The sequence below is a fragment of the Prionailurus viverrinus genome, chromosome A3 (genome assembly GCF_022837055.1).
Source record: "Prionailurus viverrinus isolate Anna chromosome A3, UM_Priviv_1.0, whole genome shotgun sequence".
NCBI lineage: Eukaryota > Metazoa > Chordata > Mammalia > Carnivora > Felidae > Prionailurus > Prionailurus viverrinus.
This window is the reverse complement of record NC_062563.1, coordinates 44,065,258-44,082,673: the sequence shown is the minus strand read 5'-3', so window position 1 is coordinate 44,082,673 and position 17,416 is coordinate 44,065,258. Positions and strand designations below refer to the sequence as shown.

Below are 17,416 nucleotides of genomic sequence, written 5' to 3'. Positions count from 1 at the left end.
ACTAACGCCAGGTATTTCCATTAGGGGGAAGAGTAAGACCATGTATTGTGGGGAGGTGCGGTCATGAAGGCAAACACCTCCAGGGGCCCCAGCAAACCAGGCCCAGCTGGAGGAAACGACAGCCCAGGCTCAAGGGCAGAGGGCCACCAAAATTTATCTTGGGAGTCAAGAAGACAGTGTGCAGGGTGGGGCCCAGGCCTGTCCGGAGAGTCCACCCCATTCTCTGTTTCCTGAGCTGTTGTCTGGCAGGAGTTCAGGCTCAGTGTGACCAAATAATCCAAATTTTCAAGAGAATACAGAAATCTAATTTTTATATAAAATATCTTCATTCAATCTTTAAAAACACTGTACTAACCAAACTTGTGCAGACCAAGCAACATACAGATGTGTGTTCTGAGCTAGATGTGACCTTCTGGGGCATCAACTGAGTGAGGTGAAAAGGCAGAAAGAAAGTCTCCCAATATGGACTTTCTTGGGAGGCAGCAGGAAGCCAGGGAAAGTCCCCTCTTCCCTCTCATCCAGAAATAATGGAACTCACATAAGCATGGAAAACCCACCTGGGCCAGTGACTACACTGAGCATGACCTACTAGGAGCTACCCAACAACCTGATGTCATAAGACCTAGTGGCCTCATTTCTAGATGAGGCAGCTGAGGTACAGGGTGGTTCAGTAATTCCCTGTTATTACTTGGATGTGAAGTGGTAACCCAGAGCCCAAAACCACGTTTCTCATTCTAAAATCTGAGTTGCTCCAGCTATTCCACATGGCATCCCAGCACTGTGCGATTTTATTCCTTTCGAAAAGGGGTTTGCTGTTGTGTTTCCCAAGGTATGGATTCTTCTCTCAGGTGTGAACCAGATCACTCTTCTTATTCAAGGCTTTGGCTCTTCCAACTCCACCTAGTACCATGGTGGCTGCCCATCCCCCACAGCACCTTCCTCACCTACCCCCAATACCCCACATCCCAGCCTTTCAGATGGATTCCATTCCCACTGCTCACCTGTAGCTCAGCCTTTCTGCTTCTCACTTCCAAATCTCTGAGAAAAGGATCTAATTGGCTTGGGACACATTTTGTCCCAAGCCATAATGGGTCGTAGGTGACTGTCCAGTCTATGTGATGGGCCTCCCTTTGGTCAGATGGCAGCCTAGACATGACCCTCTGCAACCCTTCCCTGACTCTCACCCCTCTCCCCCTCCTACCTCATCTCTGAGCACCCCCCATCTCAAGGCCAGCCCCCAGAGGCTAGGACCAACTCAGAGTGTGAACAGAACCAACTCAGGGAATGAGCTTGAGCAAGCCATATCTGAACACAGCATCCCAAACACCTGCCTGGCTATGCCTGACAACTCCTAAATATGGCTGTAATGGAGGTGCATGGACAAGGCAAGCTGAGTAGTCACAACAGCACTCAAAATCAGTCAGAAGCCTCTGAGATGCCCACTGCTCCCCTAGGCAGGAGCATTGGCAGGATCACCACACACATCATCTACCTAATGACGAGGTAATGAAAGAGACCAGGGAGTGCTCCACATCCCCACTCATAAACCCTGAACAGTCCCTTACCACGGAGCTGAACACAGACTAAACAAAGGGCCTCTTTGTTTCCCACTGAGAGAATGAGATTTTGTTAGCAACAAGCCCTCACTCTGCCTGTTTCTGACAAGGGGAACTTAGGAAGTCCTCTACAGAACCACCAAAATCAGTAATGGCTTGGAAAGGAAGACACATGATGAGGTCAGAGGACTTGTGCTGAGAGAAAGGCAGAGCTTTAAATACTCTTTATAAAGCCTTTACTTTGGATAAGGATGGCAGGTTGTCCAGTGTTGCTGAGTTTATACTGACACAAAATAAACTGCCTATGTGTATACAAAGTATACAGTTTGATGTTTTACCTATATATGTACCTCTGAAACCATCATCACAATCTAGATAATGTACCTATCCATCATCCCCATGTTTCCTCATAGCCATTTATAATCGCCCCACCCAAACCCCCCTGCTCCCCATCCCTGTCTCTTGGCAACCACTGATCTTCTGTCCTCACAGTTTGCATTTTCTAATATGTTACATAAATAGAACTACATAGCCCATACTTGGTTTTCTCTGGTTTCTTCTACTCAGCATATTCTGACATTCATCCATGTTGTTGTACATCCAAGTAGTATTCCAGGGTACAACATAACACAATTTGTTCATCCATTCACCTATTGATAGACTTTTGGCTTATTTACGGTCTGGGACTATTGCAAATGCAGTTGCTGTGAACACTCAAGTACACATTTTTGTGCCTGCACACATGCTTTCTTTCCTCCTTGGAAAATACCTAAGAACAGAATAGCTGGATCATTTGGTAGGCATATGTTTGAGCACGCTGTTTTAAGGACCCTTTCGTGTGGGTTTCACAGTATAAAGGTATGCATGGTAAAGGTATACACAGACCACATGGGAATAAATGTCACCCATAGAGGTCACATCAGGCAGCAGCTGGCTCATTCCAGTCCTCCCAATGTATGGACAGGGCTCCCAGAGGGAAAATCTCCCAGGATGACCTTTGGTTTTGTAAAATGCTCAGTGCACAAGCTCCTGACACTTCAGAAATGGCCCATGGGTGTGGGGATATTCTAAGAGATCCTTTAAATAATGGCAACATCTCAATGGTCTAGAACAGAATGGTTTTGGTCAGTCCTGAAAGCTGCAGCACGAACTAAGGCAAAGGTTCTCCAGCGGTGGTCCCATCAGCATCACCTGGGAACCTGTTAGAAATGAACATTCTCCCCAGCCCAGACCTATGGCATTGAAACCCTGAGGTGGACCCCAGCAGGCTGTCACCAGTCTTGCAAGTGGTGTGATATGGGCTCTAGTTTAAGATCCAGTAGCCTAGAACATCTTCCAAGCCCTTGGATTCTCTTGGAATTAAATGCATCTGAAGTCATGATACACCAAGACCTCTAGACCTTGCTCCACCCACACAGCTATGGAGCCCACCCTCCCAGAGCTCTGCAAACTTAAAATTTCCTCCAAGAACCAAGTTACCAACTGGCATGCAAACCTACACAGTGATAGTTGGCACTTCTTTCCCCCAAGCATAAACAAACAAACAAACTTCTCAGGAACTCAATCGTGAAAGCATCTAAATCCAACTGTCAAAACCACCCATTTTTCTGTATGGCTTTCACCCTAGCACATTATAGTATACATGAGTCTAAAAAAAGAAAAAGACAAAGATTTTAGGTGATGTACTCCAACACTCTTTACTGCTCTAGAACCCTCACTAAAAATGAACACATCAGCATGAAAATTAATCAAACTTGAATAGGAAGCATTTGAGTAAAAATAATGGATATTTTTGCTTTAATCTTCAGTTCAAGCATGATTTCCGCTCAACATAATCGGAGAGAAGTTCTGATCATTTCCTTGTTATTTTACATGCTTAAAATTTAGCCCAGTCTTTGAAAACCCTCTCCAGCTTCTGACCAAGCAGAACTTTGCCACTCACTTTGAACTTGCCAGCAAGGAAAGCCTTCTGAGGGTTCATTTTGCCCAAAACCAACTCCATAAAGATGGGTTCTGGGATTGTGAAGATAGTGTCTGCTGGGAGCCTGGCAGGTCCTAGATACATGTCCCCAGAACCATTCTTCAGATCGATGGTCCACTGCAGAATGGTCTTCCCATCTTTGGTGATGTCCAGCTGAAAGATGGCATTGACTTTCTTTACCAGTTGGGCCCCCTCTTCTTTGATGTGATGGCTAATGTCTTCAAACACAGGAAAGCTCTGGAATTCTGACAGCTCTAGAGCGTGTAACATGGCAGGTTCCTGAGCTGCACCCAGTTCTTTGAGCTGGGCTGCCTGAGGTCCATCCCCTGCTTTGATTTTGGGTTGATGGTCAATTCTCTTCCACATCTTACTGTGCTGCTCCTCTTGACCTTGCCGTCTGGTTTGTGAGCAGCTGTGGCCAGATTAATATCTATAAGTCAGATTGTGACATCAAAGGTAAGGCCCAAGCAAGGAATGAGGCCGGTGTGTGTGCTGCAGTCTTATTGGTCAAACAGATACTAAAATGTGACATGGGGTGAAGTCTCAGATAGATAATTGTGAGGCATAACCACACCACCACTCCCTCAAACCAATCAGGGCTGTTAGTCTCACAAGTCTGGAAAGTTCTGGACCCCATGTTAGGAATAAGAGAAAGGGACCCCAGAAGGTTCTTCGGTGATGTGAGCTCTGTCTTTCCAATGCAGGCATCTCCGGTAGCAATCTTAACTCAGAGAGCAGTTATTTTGATTCCTTCAAAAGTGGATAATCCTTAATGCACAGATCCTGATGTTGGATTTGGCATTACCTGGCTGCTGACAGAAGGGGAAATGCTTTTAGAGAAAAATAGCTGGTCAGAGAAAGAATCAGCACCAGGTCTTGCATCAGAAAGTTTCATAGGCACAGTGAGAGGGGGGGAGAAAGGAATATCCCTAAGATCAATAGAAGATGCTGCTGACCTCACACGATAATTGCATGTAATAATACAGCCCTTACTGTGTGAAGGCACTGTTGTAGGCATGGCACATGTACTAACATTTTTAATCTTCATTACAACCCTCTGAGGTAGGTACTATATTTATTTCCATTTTATAGAGGGGGAAACTGAGGCAAGGAATGAAATGACTTGTCCAAAGTCAGACAACTAGTTAGTAGGGTAGCCAGGTTTAAACAGAGGTAGAATGACTCTACAACCCAAGTATATGTTTATTTGTAAATAATGTCAGACTTAGAAAAAGTTTCTAAAAACAGTACAGATTTCCTGTATCACCTGCATCCCATTTCCCCAAATATTAATCAAATGTTAATATTTTACATAGCACAGTACTATGATCTAAACCAGGAAAGAAATGTAGATACAATACTATTAACTAATCTACAGACCATACTCAAATTTTGCCAATTGTCCCCCTAATATCTATTTTCTGGTCCACAATCCACCTTCTTGTCCAGGGTCCTGCACTGAATTTAGTTTTTATGTCTTCCTAGTGCCTTCCAGTCTGGGAGTTCTTCAGTATTTGTCTATAATGACCTTGAGACTTTTGAATACTGGCCAGTTATTCTGTAAAATGTCCCTCATTGGGGTCTAATGTTTTTTAATGATCAGGTTGAGGTTATGCATTTTGGGCCAAAGTACCACAGAGATGATCTTGTGTCCTTCTCAGTGCATCATATCAGGAGCTACATGGTATTGCTGTGTCCCATTACTGGTGACACTGACCTTGATCACTTGGTCAAGGTGATGTCCACCAGTTTTCTCCACTGCAGTTACTGTTTCTCCCTTGTAATAAGTAACTTATAAGGAGATACTAAGACTTTGCCAATATCCCGTTTCAAATCATACTTCAACCGTCTCCTCTTTGCATCCATCAGTGGTCCATCAGTGTGATGTGTGCCAAATGGCCATTTTCCATCTCCATCACTCCCCTTGGATTTAACAATTGAAATTCTGCTGTAAGAATTGCTGTCCCATCTCCCCCATTTCTTTATTTGTTCAACTATATTTTTATCTCAGTATGGACTTGTAATATTTATTTTATTCTGTGGGTTATAATCTATTACTATCATTATTTATTTTCTTGCTCACACTGTCATATGTTTGGCCATTGGGAGCTCCACCAAGTGGGTGTCTATGTCCTTTCCTAGCTATGCTGCTTTTATATGCAAGTGAAACTATATTAAATGGAGTTGCTGATAGCTTTGTTCTCTCTGGGAGGAATGCAGAAAATTTAAAAAAAAGGTTTGGTATATTTTCTTTGGTACATGATGGATGAGCTGGTATTATCAACATGGAGCAGTTAAATAAAACCCAGTGGCCTCCAAAACCAAGACTTCACCTTGAAGCCACCTGGTATGGACATTTGCATAGAGAATTTTAAATGAAGAGGTGAGCAATTCCTTAGTAATATTGCTGTGAGCCATCAACAGTGAACTGGCCCCATTGCTACCCACCCCATCCATAACTGCTTTTCCTCAGGACAGGGTTGTTCCTTCTGAATTATTCACACAGGTCCACTCCTGCCTCAGCATGTCAGAGGGGAACACAGTTCCAAGCCCATATCTGTCCCCTTCATGAGTTCCTATCTTTTACAACTAAGTATTTCTACCATTAAAGAAATTTCAGTATGCGGGCACCTGGGTGGCTCAGTCAGTTAAGTGTCTGACTCTTGGTTTTGGCTCATCTCATGGCTCATGGGGAGCTGCATGGGATTCTCTCTCCCTCTTACTCTGCCCCTCCCTAGCTCTCTCTCTCTCTCTCTCTCTCTCTCTCTCAAGATAAAAAAAAAATAAACTTAAAAAAGGAATTCCAGTATGAATGGCTAATATACACATGGAAAGGTGCTCAACATCATGAGTCCCTGAAGACATGCAAATTAAAACTATAATGAGATATTTCTTCCCATCTACTAAAATCGCTAATATTGGACTGACGATGGCAAGTGTTGGCAAGGCTGTGAAGCAACTGGAGCTCCTGTGTATGGTGGGTGGGAGTGCACAAGGTTGCTGCAGTTGTGGAAGACTGCTTGGTAGGGTGGTCAAAGTCAAACATACACTCATCACACAACCCATAGGTTCTCCTCTTGGGTATTTATGCAGTAAAAATGAAAACGTGTCTACAAAAAGACACATAACAAATGTTCCCAAAAGCACTGTCCATAAAAGCAAAACAGAGGAGATAATCCAAATCTTTTCTTATGTCCTTCCTCTTTGATAAGAAAATTGGCATAATCATAGAATGGAATACTATCCAGCAACAAAAGGGAATGATCTCTTGATTCACTCTACAGCACACATGAACCTCAGAGGCCTTATGCTGAGAGAAAGAAGACAGATTCAAAGGATGACATACTATATCATTCTATTCATATGACTCTCTAAAAATGGCAAAACTGTAAAAACAAACAAACAAAAAAATGAGCGGTGGTAAAAAGTGAATTTGTCTACAAATGGACAGAGAGAATTTTTTTTTTTTTTGGTGGGCGTGGAGTGCAGTGATGGAACTTTTCTTGATGGTGGTGGTAGTTACACAATCGTATGTATTTGTCAAAATGCAGAACTGTAGGGGTGCCTGGGTGGCTCAGTCAGTTAAGCGGCCGACTTCGGCTCAGGTCATGATCTCGTGGTCCATGAGTTCGAGCCCCGCGTCGGGCTCTGTGCTGACAGCTCAGAGCCTGGAGCCTGTTTCGGATTCTGTGTCTCCCTCTCTCTGACCCTCCCCCGTTCATGCTCTGTCTCTCTCTGTCTCAAAAATAAAGGTTTAAAAATAAAATAAAATAAAATAAAATAAAATAAAATAAAATAAAATATAAAATAAAAACAAAATGCAGAACTGTACACTAAAAGTGATACATTTAAATATGTAAACTATACTTCAATAAACCTGGCTTTAAAAAAAAAAAAGAGGCATGTTGCTACTGGTATGAGCTCTGTCTAAAGCAGAGGGCACAAGCCCTCTGGAACAGTGGGTCCTTTTTTATTTAATTAGTTCCTATATCTATCAGTTGCTATTATTGCACTACGATGCATAATTTAAACTTTTTAATTAAGTCTTATATCAATTAACTCTTGCTATATTATGTGGCAAACAAACAAACTCAATATTTAACATTAAACAGCTACTTCTCACATGTCTTTTGGGTGGCTGGGGTGTGCTGCCCTCGGCTGAGGATGAGGTTGTTCTTCTAGGACACATGTGTCTCTCACCTCTCTGCAATCAATGGGCCAGCCAGGCATGTCCCTCCTGTGGTAATGGCAGAAATACAAGAGCTGCAAGCAGAAAGGCCCAGGCTCGGCCCTGGCTCAATGCCACTCCTGCCCTAGACTAGCAGCAAAAGCAACTCTCAGAGCCAGGAGCAAAGTCTAAGGTTGGGGGAGCACACCTTACCCATGAAGACACCATGATGGGGCAAGAGGCAGGGAGAGGAGAAAAGTTAGGACCAACAATGCAATCTGCCACAGCTACTGACATATAAAAAAAGAGAGAATCCACATTTTAAGATCCAGATTTGTGACTTTTTTCATATGCATGGAGAGATTCATAACCTTGGATCCACATCTTCATCTGACAACAAATTAGTCAGCGTTGAAAAAGGAGAGGCATTGGGGCGCCTGGGTGGCTGAGTTGGTTAAGCATCCGACTTTGGCTCAGGTCATGATCGTGCAGTTCAGGGGTTCAAGCTCCGCATCGGGCTCTGTGCTGATAGCTCAGAGCCTGGAGTCTGCTTCAGTATCTGTGTCTCCCTCTCTCTCTGCCCCTCTCCTGCTTGTGCTCGGTCTCTCTCTCTCTCTCTCTCTCTCTCTCTCTCAGAAATAAACATTTTAAAAAAATTTTTAAAGAAAAAGGGGAGGCAGCTCACTTCAGGCAGGAAGGGCTCCCCACAACTCACTGTCATCATTATCATCAGGATGACCTCTTTGTAAAGGTCAGGTGTTCTGAGGAAATGTCCCAGAATTCCTGAGATCTTTTCTTCACTAAATTTCATCAAAATCCTACAAGAATTTGGATAATGTGAGTATTCAAGGATCCTAAAGTTCGCCATCATATCCATCCACTCAACATATTTGTTGAGCATCTACTATGGAAAGCACTGGGCTAGGCACTGTTAAGAATACACACAGATAGAAAACAAGTGTTGGTTAGGATATGGAGAAATCTGAACCCTTGTACACTGCTGGCTGGAATGAAGAATGGTGCAGCACCATAGAAAACAGCATGGTGGCTCCTCAGAAAATTAACCATAGAATTACTATATGATCCAGTATATCACATACTTCTGGGAACATACCCAAAATAAGTAAGGGCAGGCACCTGTACATATATTGGTACATCCATGTTCATTGAGGCATTTTTCACAACAGCCAAGAGCTATCCAACTACCTATCAGCCCCACTCCTGGGAGGCTAATGCCTGGGGATTATAGTGAGGGGCCTACCAAGGGAAAGTTCTGGATGTGGAGGAGCTTAGTTTTTACTTCCCAGGTTTAACACCCAAAAAGAATCATCCCAAACATCATGAGAACAACCCTCAACAAAGCAGTTTTACAGGGAACATACCTCAACATAATAAAGGCCTTATATGAAAAACCTACAGTGAACATTATACTCAATGGGGAAAAACTGAGAGCTTTCCCCCTAAGGTCAGGAACAAGACAAGGATGTCCACTCCCACACCACCACTTCTATTCAACATAGCACTGAAAGTCCTAGCCATATCAATCAGACAACAAAAAGAAATAAAAGGTATCCACATTGGTAAGGAAGGAATAAAACTTTCACTACTTACAGATGACATGATACTATATATAGAAAACCTGAAAGATTCCACACACAAAAAAATGGCTAAAACTGATCAGTGAATTTGGTAGTTGCAGGATACAAAATCAATATACAGAAATCTGTTGAATTTCTATACAATAATACTGAAGCAGCAGAAAGAGAAATTAAGAAAACAATCCCATTTACACTGGCACCCAAAATAACAGAATACCTAGGAATAAAATTAATGAAAGAGATGAAAAACCTGTACTCTGAAAACTATAAAACACTGATTTAAAAAAACCAAGATGATAAAAAGAAGTGGAAAGACATTCCATGCCCATGTATTGGAAGAACAAATATTTTTAAAATGTCTATACTACCTAAAGCAACTACACATTTAATGCAATCACTACCAAAATATCAACAGCATTTTTCACAGAACTGTAACAAACAATCCTAAAATTTGTATGCATCCACAAAAGATGGAATATCAAAAGCAAACTTAAAAAAGAAAAGCAAAGCTGGAGGCATCACAATTCCAGACTTCAAGTTATATTACAAAGATGTAGTAATCAAAACAGTATGGTACTGTCACAAAAACAGACTCATAAATTAATGGAACAGAATAGAAAACCTGGAAACAAACCCACAATTATATGGTCAATTGCTCTTCAACAAAGCAAGAAAGAATATCCAATGGTAAAATATAGTCTCTTCAACAAATGGTGTTTGGAAAACTGGAGAGATACATGCAAAATAATGAAACTGGACCACTTTCTTACATCAAATGCAAAAATAAACTCAAAATGGATTAAAGACCTAAATGTGAGACTTGAAACCACAAGTACTATAAAATAGAGCAGCAATCTCTCTAACATTGGCTGTAGCAACACTTTCCTAGATATGTTCTTGAGGCAAGGGAAATAAAAGCATAAATAAACTATTGGGACTTCATCAAAATTAAAAGCTTCTACCACAGCGAAGGAAACTATCAACAAACCATCAACTATAAAAGGCAACCTACTGAATGGGAGAAGGTATTTGCAAATGACATATCTGATAAAGGGTTAGTGTCTAAAATATATAAAGAACTGAAACAACTTAACACACAAAAAATGAATAATCCAATTTAAAAATGGGCAGAAGATATGAACAGACATTTTCCAAAGAGCACATACAGATGGCCAACAGATACATAAAAAGATGCTCAATATCGCTCATCGTCAGGGACATGCAAATCAAAACCATGATGAGATACCACCTCACACCTGTCAGAAGGGCTAAAATAAAAATAAAAAAACACTAGAAACAACAAGTATTGGTAGGATGTGGAGAAAAAGTAATCCTCATGCATTGTTGGTGGGAATGCTAACTGGTACAGCCACTATGGAAAACAATATGGATTTTCCTCAAAAAGTTAAAAATAGAACTACTCTATGATCTAGTAAGCATTCTACTGGATACTTACCCCCAAAATATAAAAACATTAATTCAAAGGTACATACGCACCCCTATGCTTAAGGCAGCATTATTTATAATAGCCAAATTATGGAAGTAATCCAAGTGTCCATTAATAGGTGAATGGATAAAGAAGTTGCAGAATATATATATACATATATATATATACATATATATACATATATATATATATATATATATATATATACACAAAGGTATATTATTCACCCATAAAAAATGAAATCTTGCTGTTTGCAAAACATGGTTGGAATTGGAGAATGCCAAGTGAAATAAGTCAATCAGAGAAAGACAAATACCATATGATTTCACCCATATGTGCAATTTAAGAAACAAAACAGATGAGAAAGGAGAGAAAGAAAGACAAACCAAGAAACAGACTCTTAACTACAGAGAACAAACTGATGGTTAGCAGAGGGGAGGTGGTGAGGGGATGGGGGAAATAGGTAATAAGGAGTAAAGAGTACACTTACCATGATGAGCACTGAGTAACATATAGAACTGTTGAATCACTATATTATACACCTGAAACTAATATAACCCCATATGATAACTATACTGGAATTAAAATTAAAAATATTAAAACAATAATTCAGGAAATGAGAACACTTGCAAATTTTCTATAATTGAGATTGTTTCAAAATAAAAATAAAATAAAACCAAGTAAAAAAAAAAAAGTCCTCTCATTCAAGTGAGTAAAAGGGTGAAGAGAGGCCAGAAGTGATCCAGGGAGAAGTTGCTTTGGAGGGGACGGGGGTATCTGGATGGCTCAGTTGGTTAAGCGTCTGACTCAGGTCATGATCTCATGAACCGTGAGATCAAGCCATGCATCAGGCTCTGCCACTGCCAGTGTGGAGCCTTCCTGCATGGGATTCTCTCTCTCTCCTCTCTCTCTACCCTTCCCCCACTTGCATGGGCATGTGCATGTGAGCACACGCACACACACCCACACACATACACACACTTTCTCTCTCTCTCTCTCTCTCTCTCTCTCTCTCTCAAAAAAAATAAACATTAAAAAAAGTTGCTTTGGGAGGAAATCCCTTCTTGAGGAAAGCAGAGAGTAGAGACCAGCTGTGGGGTCTGTCCTCTAGCAAAGCTAGCTCAGCTGCAGTGGGTGTGGGGAGGGCAAGTTCAGGGGCACCTGACCAATGCAACACAATTTTGCCCAATAGTCTCTCTTTGTGCTTCATTTTCTTCTTTTAAAAAAAATTTAAATATTTAGTTTTGAAAGAGAGAGAGAGAGAGAGAGAGAGCAAGCAGGGGAGGGGCAGAGAAAGACACACACACACACAGAATCCAAAGCAGGCTCCAGGCCCCAAGCTGTCAGCACGGAGTCTGACACAGGATTCAAACTCACTAACCACAAGCTTGAGACCTGAGCCAAAGTCGGATGCTCAACCCACTGAAACACTCAGGCACCCCACACTCAATTTCTTCTCTTTACCCTTCAAGTTTTGTCAGGGATTTTACAACTCAAACTGAGGGATTCTCTCAGCTGCCCTCACTACCCCCGCCAAGTCTCACTGCATGGATACTCCTTCTGTCAGTTAGTTTTGTAACCTGTAAACTAAGAGAACATTTAACGTTGTAAATGTCAAAACAGGCTAGCTTCAGTTTTATCAAATATCTAGAAAACAATAATTCATTTTTCCCAAAGGGTACAGATTGAGGGGCTGTCAGAATCAAGCAGTCAGCAGAAGCTAGAAGCTTAGACAGAAAAGATGTTGTAAATAAGAAATGTGAACAGAAGCACTGAGACCGCACTTGCCCAATAACATTTTCTGAGATAATGAAAATGTTCTGTATCTGTGCTCTCCAAAGCGGTAGCCGCTATCCATCTGTGGCTGTTGAGCACTTGATATATGGCCAGTATTACTGAAGAACCAGATTAATTTTATTTAGTTACAATGAATTCAAATTTAAATAGTCAAATACAATTTTGCATCAGCACTCTAGGAAACAAACCCAATACTGTCTTAACCACCATAAGGAAATTAGTGGATGCTATCCCTGAATTTAATTGCTGAATTACACCAGACTCATATAAAAATCCCCAATAACTCCCTTGAGACTATTATACATGTGGAACAGAGACCAGCTCCCATTAGTGGGATCTGGTCCATGTGAAGGCATCCCATTTTTGGACAAAGCTAAAGACCTAAAGATAGAACTATATCTATATAGATATAGATACCAGATATAGATATAGATCTATACTTAAAATGATACTTTTTTTTTAATGGTACTGTTATATTTATCTTTGAATAGAACATAAGCACGCCCAAGTGAGTAACTACTGGGCAACTTCTGAGTTAAATTCTACAAGGTATGACTGTCTGTAAAGCCAACACATTCAGCTCCTCCAAACTGTCCCTGATGGATAAAAGATGGCTTTAGTTATCCATTACTGCAATAAAGCTGTGTAATAAAACACCCCCAAACTCACTGGCTTAAAGCAATAACCATTTCTTTCGCTCATGAGTTAATGGACCAGCAATTTAGGCTGGGCTCAGCTAGGTGATTCTTCTGTCTCCTCTGGGCTCACTCACATTTGGCAGTTTGTCTTTCAGTTGGTGTGGTCATGCCATGTGACACTCGTTCCCTAACAGGCTAACCTAGGCACATTGTCATACTGGAGGCAGTGCATGAACAATCCCAACTATGTGAGTACTTTTCCAGCCTCTGCTGGCACCTGTTGGACAAAGAACAACACCAGGGCAAACCCAGTCACAGTGGGAGGGCACAGGCTACATGGCAAAAGGTGTTATTATGGACTCAATGTTTGTGTACCCCAAGAATTCATAAAATCAAATTTTACCACCATAATTTGTTAGTATTAAGAAGCAGTGAGGATTAGATGAGGCATGAGGGTGGGCCCTCATAAACGGGATTAGTGTACCTTATCATTACAGTCACAAGAAAGCTTGCTTAGCTTGCTTCCTTCTCTGCTCTCCACCATATGAGGCTACAATGAGAAGTCGGCAGTCTGCAACACAGAAGAGGGCTCTTATCAGAACCTCTCCATGCTGGCATCCTGGTCTTGGGACCTCTAGCCTCCAGAACAGTGAAAAATAAATTCCTGTTAGGTATAAGCCATCCAATATGGTATTTTTGTTACAGCAGCCCATGCTAGGACAGGTGTAGACACAGGAAAGGGTAAAGATCAATGATGCAATTAATCTTCTACACCCACAGGAGGACAGTGTCAAGACCTAGAAGCCTTTATTTCTGGGGGGAAAAAATCAACTAAACGACACCAAACTCACCTACAAATATATTCTTAAAGTCCCAGTAATTTATTTAAGAATTTTATTTTATTTTATTTTATTTCATTGTATTAGGACTTCAAATTCTCTTTTATTTAAGTGTAGTTGATGTGCAAGGTCATGTTAGTTTCAGGTATACAACATAGTGCTTCAACAATTCTGCATGTTATGCAGTGCTTACCATGGTAAGGGTAATTGCCACCTGTCACCATACAAAGTTACTATAGTATTATTGAGTATGTTCTGTACCCTGTGCCCTTCATCCCTAGGTGTTATTTTATAACTGAAAGTTTGTTATCCCTTTTTTTATATGTAATTTACTGTCAAATTGGTTTCCATACAACACCCAGTGCTCCTCCCAACAGGTCCCTCCTCAATGCCCATCACCCACTTTCCCCTCTCCCCCACCCCCCATCAACCCTCAATTTGTTCTCAGTATTTAAGGGTCTCTTATAGTTTGCCTCCTTCCCTCTCTATAATGTTTATTCCCCCCTTCCCCTCCCCACTGGTCTTCTGTTAAGTTTCTCAGGATCCACATATGAATGAAAACATATGGTACCTGTCTTTCTCTGACTGACTTATTTCACTTAGCATAACACTCTCCAGTTCCATCCACGTTGCTACAAATGGCCAGATTTCATTCTTTCTCATTGCCAAGTAGTATTCCATTGTATATACAAACCACATCTTCTTTATCCATTCATCAGTTGATGGACATTTAGGCTCTTTCCATAATTTGGCTATTGTTGAAAGTGCTGCTATAACTTATTTAAGAATTTTAATCATAAAGAACAGAGATCACCCCCTCCCTCCCTACCCAAAAGGCATCACTTCATTGGCTTTAAGGGCACTCCTATTTTAAGAGGAAGCTACATAAAAGACCAAAGACATGTAAATACCTAAAATAGAAGTTATATTTATCTTGTAATATATCATAGGCATGTCCAAATGGTAATTTTTTTCTAATTAGGTAAAATGTATTAAGTTATGCCTGCCCATAAATTAGTAACACTGATTTTGAATAAACGAAATTGACACACAAGTAGTGTCTAAGATCAGTGGCGCTTTTCTAATGATGTTGCCTTTACACAAAACAGGGTTTACAGTGTCTCTTTTATAACTGCTCTCAGAAACAAAAGGCACATTCTTTTACTGCCCTGTAACCGTTCAGAATGCTTTCAGCTACACGCACCAAAAACAGCCACAACTCACAGGGCTTAAACAGTAAAGGGAATTATCTCACATTGAAGTCTTGAGGCAGGGGGAGAGTGATCCCCATGGCGCATACTCAGGACTGAAGGGCTTCTTGGGACACGGGACCTCCAGCGCTGAACCTGGGAAAGCCCCAGACAACTGGGGATAAGCTGGCTATTTCAGGTTTGGTTTCTTGAGCAGCTCAATGAGCTTTCAAGGGCCAACGTCCTTCCTTCCATCTTCCCATAGCATGTGCCTTGTGGAAGCAACACTTTGGGGCAACATCTAGTAGAACAATACAAAGCCATTTCCTCCCATATTTCTCTCTTTTATCCAAATGGCTTATTCTCTAGAAGTCCTTCAGTGACTTCTCCCCCGTCCCGCAGGCTAGGACTGGGTCCATTACCCTTAGCAACACTGGCTTAGGTTCACCAAGTCACCTCTGAAGCTGCGCTCATCCAGCTTTCCCTGAATCTCCTAGCTGCGTGGAGGAGTGTGAAATCCTGGAACCAAACCTGGGTGTTAGGGAGGAAAAGAGAGAACTAGCAGTGAACGCTGCACGTGCTCTGTGGCGGGAAATCACTCGGGATTCAATCAGAGAGGCAGGAGCGTCAAGAGTAACACAGAATACGGGCCGTGTGGTACATTTGTGGGAGGGAGTTGGCTGCACCGCTTAGGCACAGCCGTTGCTTCGGTGGCGCCCGGCCGGCCGCGCAGCAGGCAGCCTGGCCCACAAGTCAGGGAAGCTGATGGCAGTTGCTGCTGGCCTACCGCCGCTCAGCTGTCGAAAGGGCTGCAGGAACGCGGCGACCGCCCGCTGTCCCCCGCCCACCGGTGAGCCAGGAATCTAACCCAAACCCAAAACCTGCTACAGCACCCGGGCCGCACCAGCACCAGCCTTTCAAAGACTTAAAGACCCCCAGCGTTGCGTCACTTCCGTCTTCCCAAGCTCGCGAAGTCGCAAAGCCGTCCGCGCTAATCCCGGAAGTCTGCAGGGAATGGAATTCTGGGAAACGTAGTTCCAGCTTAGCTAAATTGACCGGAACAAAGCCAGGAGCCCGCCACACTGAGTGTGGCTTTAATTTTTAGTTAAATTAGTTAAATCCTCAAGCCAAGTCTGAGGGATAAAGCACTGGCTTTTAGCTACTGTGGAAGAAGATTGTCACTTTATTCTTATTTTCTTTCATTTTTTTACCACTCACTTCCATGGATTCTGGTTGCCCAACCAGAGCCGAGCAAAGTAAGAAAGACAACTTGCCAAGTCTTTCAATCATTCCCATTAACCCACAGTTTGGACACACTGTTGTGAGTCCTGCGAAGGATAAACTGCTGATGACCCCTTAGGGAAAAGTCAGATGCAATTAATCCAAAGAGCTCAGTCAGCCTCTACATTTTACTCAACTCAGTAAATCAAAAGTACTGTGCTCGTGGGACAAATCTCAATAAATTCCCCCAGCAGTTTTGAAAGATTTATCAACCCTAAAGAGAGGTGGGTGGGGAGAGAGAGTGAAACCAAAAGACTAGATCTGGAACAGACAAGCAGGAGAGATGTCTGTTTCAGAAGGATGTTTGGTTCAAGTGTATCACTCAACAGTGGTTACTATAATTGTACAGACATCACAGAAGCCCAAAACCTTAAGGTAAAGAGATCCCTCAAAGATCTTGTCTAATTATTCATTTAAAAATTTTTTTAACGTTTTTTATTTATTTTTGAGACAGGGAGAGACAGAGCATGAACAGGGGAGGGTCAGAGAAAGGGAGACACAGAATCCAAAACAGGCTCCAGGCTCTGTCAGCACAGAGCCCGACGCAGGGCTCGAACTCACAGATGGAAAGATCATGACCTGAGCCGAAGTCAGCAGCTTAACTGACTGAGTCACCCAGGCGCCCCTAATTATTCATTTTTAAATGAGGACCCTTACTGATACAACAACACGCCAAATAGAAGCTGGACACAAAAGACTACATAGTGTATAATTCCATTTATACACTAAACCAAGGTAACACTTATCTATAATAGAAAAAAGTCAAAATCAGAATAGTCTTTCAGTGGTGATGGATATATGCCTTTGTCAAAATTCACCATCAGGGTGATGTATACTGATATCTGCAACTTATTTCAAAATGCATCAAAAAATAAGATGGATTGACAGAGGGAAAGAAGGTGTGGGACCCAAGGAATTTAA

General features: G+C 41.9%; 1 protein-coding gene across 3 annotated transcripts; it reads right to left on the bottom strand.

Moving 5' to 3' along the window:
* Positions 1–3,227: 3,227 nt before the first annotated feature.
* On the bottom strand, positions 3,228–16,100 carry SCP2D1 (SCP2 sterol binding domain containing 1). 3 transcript variants are annotated; one of them, XM_047851184.1, is made up of 2 exons: positions 15,280–16,100; positions 3,228–4,349 (listed from the first exon to the last, which is right to left on the bottom strand). In XM_047851184.1, exon 2 carries the CDS (start codon positions 3,901–3,903, stop codon positions 3,433–3,435), a length of 471 nt encoding a protein of 156 aa, XP_047707140.1. In that variant the 5' UTR covers positions 3,904–4,349; positions 15,280–16,100; the 3' UTR covers positions 3,228–3,432. The 3 variants fall into 3 exon arrangements, with proteins under 3 accessions (XP_047707140.1, XP_047707141.1, XP_047707142.1); XM_047851185.1 differs by having other exon boundaries at positions 3,228–4,346; XM_047851186.1 differs by lacking the exon at positions 15,280–16,100 and adding an exon at positions 7,661–7,765 and having other exon boundaries at positions 3,228–4,346.
* Positions 16,101–17,416: the final 1,316 nt, after the last annotated feature.

Coding starts and splice junctions, on each gene's coding strand:
- SCP2D1 (XM_047851184.1), bottom strand. CDS start 3,903: ATGTGGAAGAGAATTGACCATCAACCCAAAATCAAAGCAGGGGATGGA.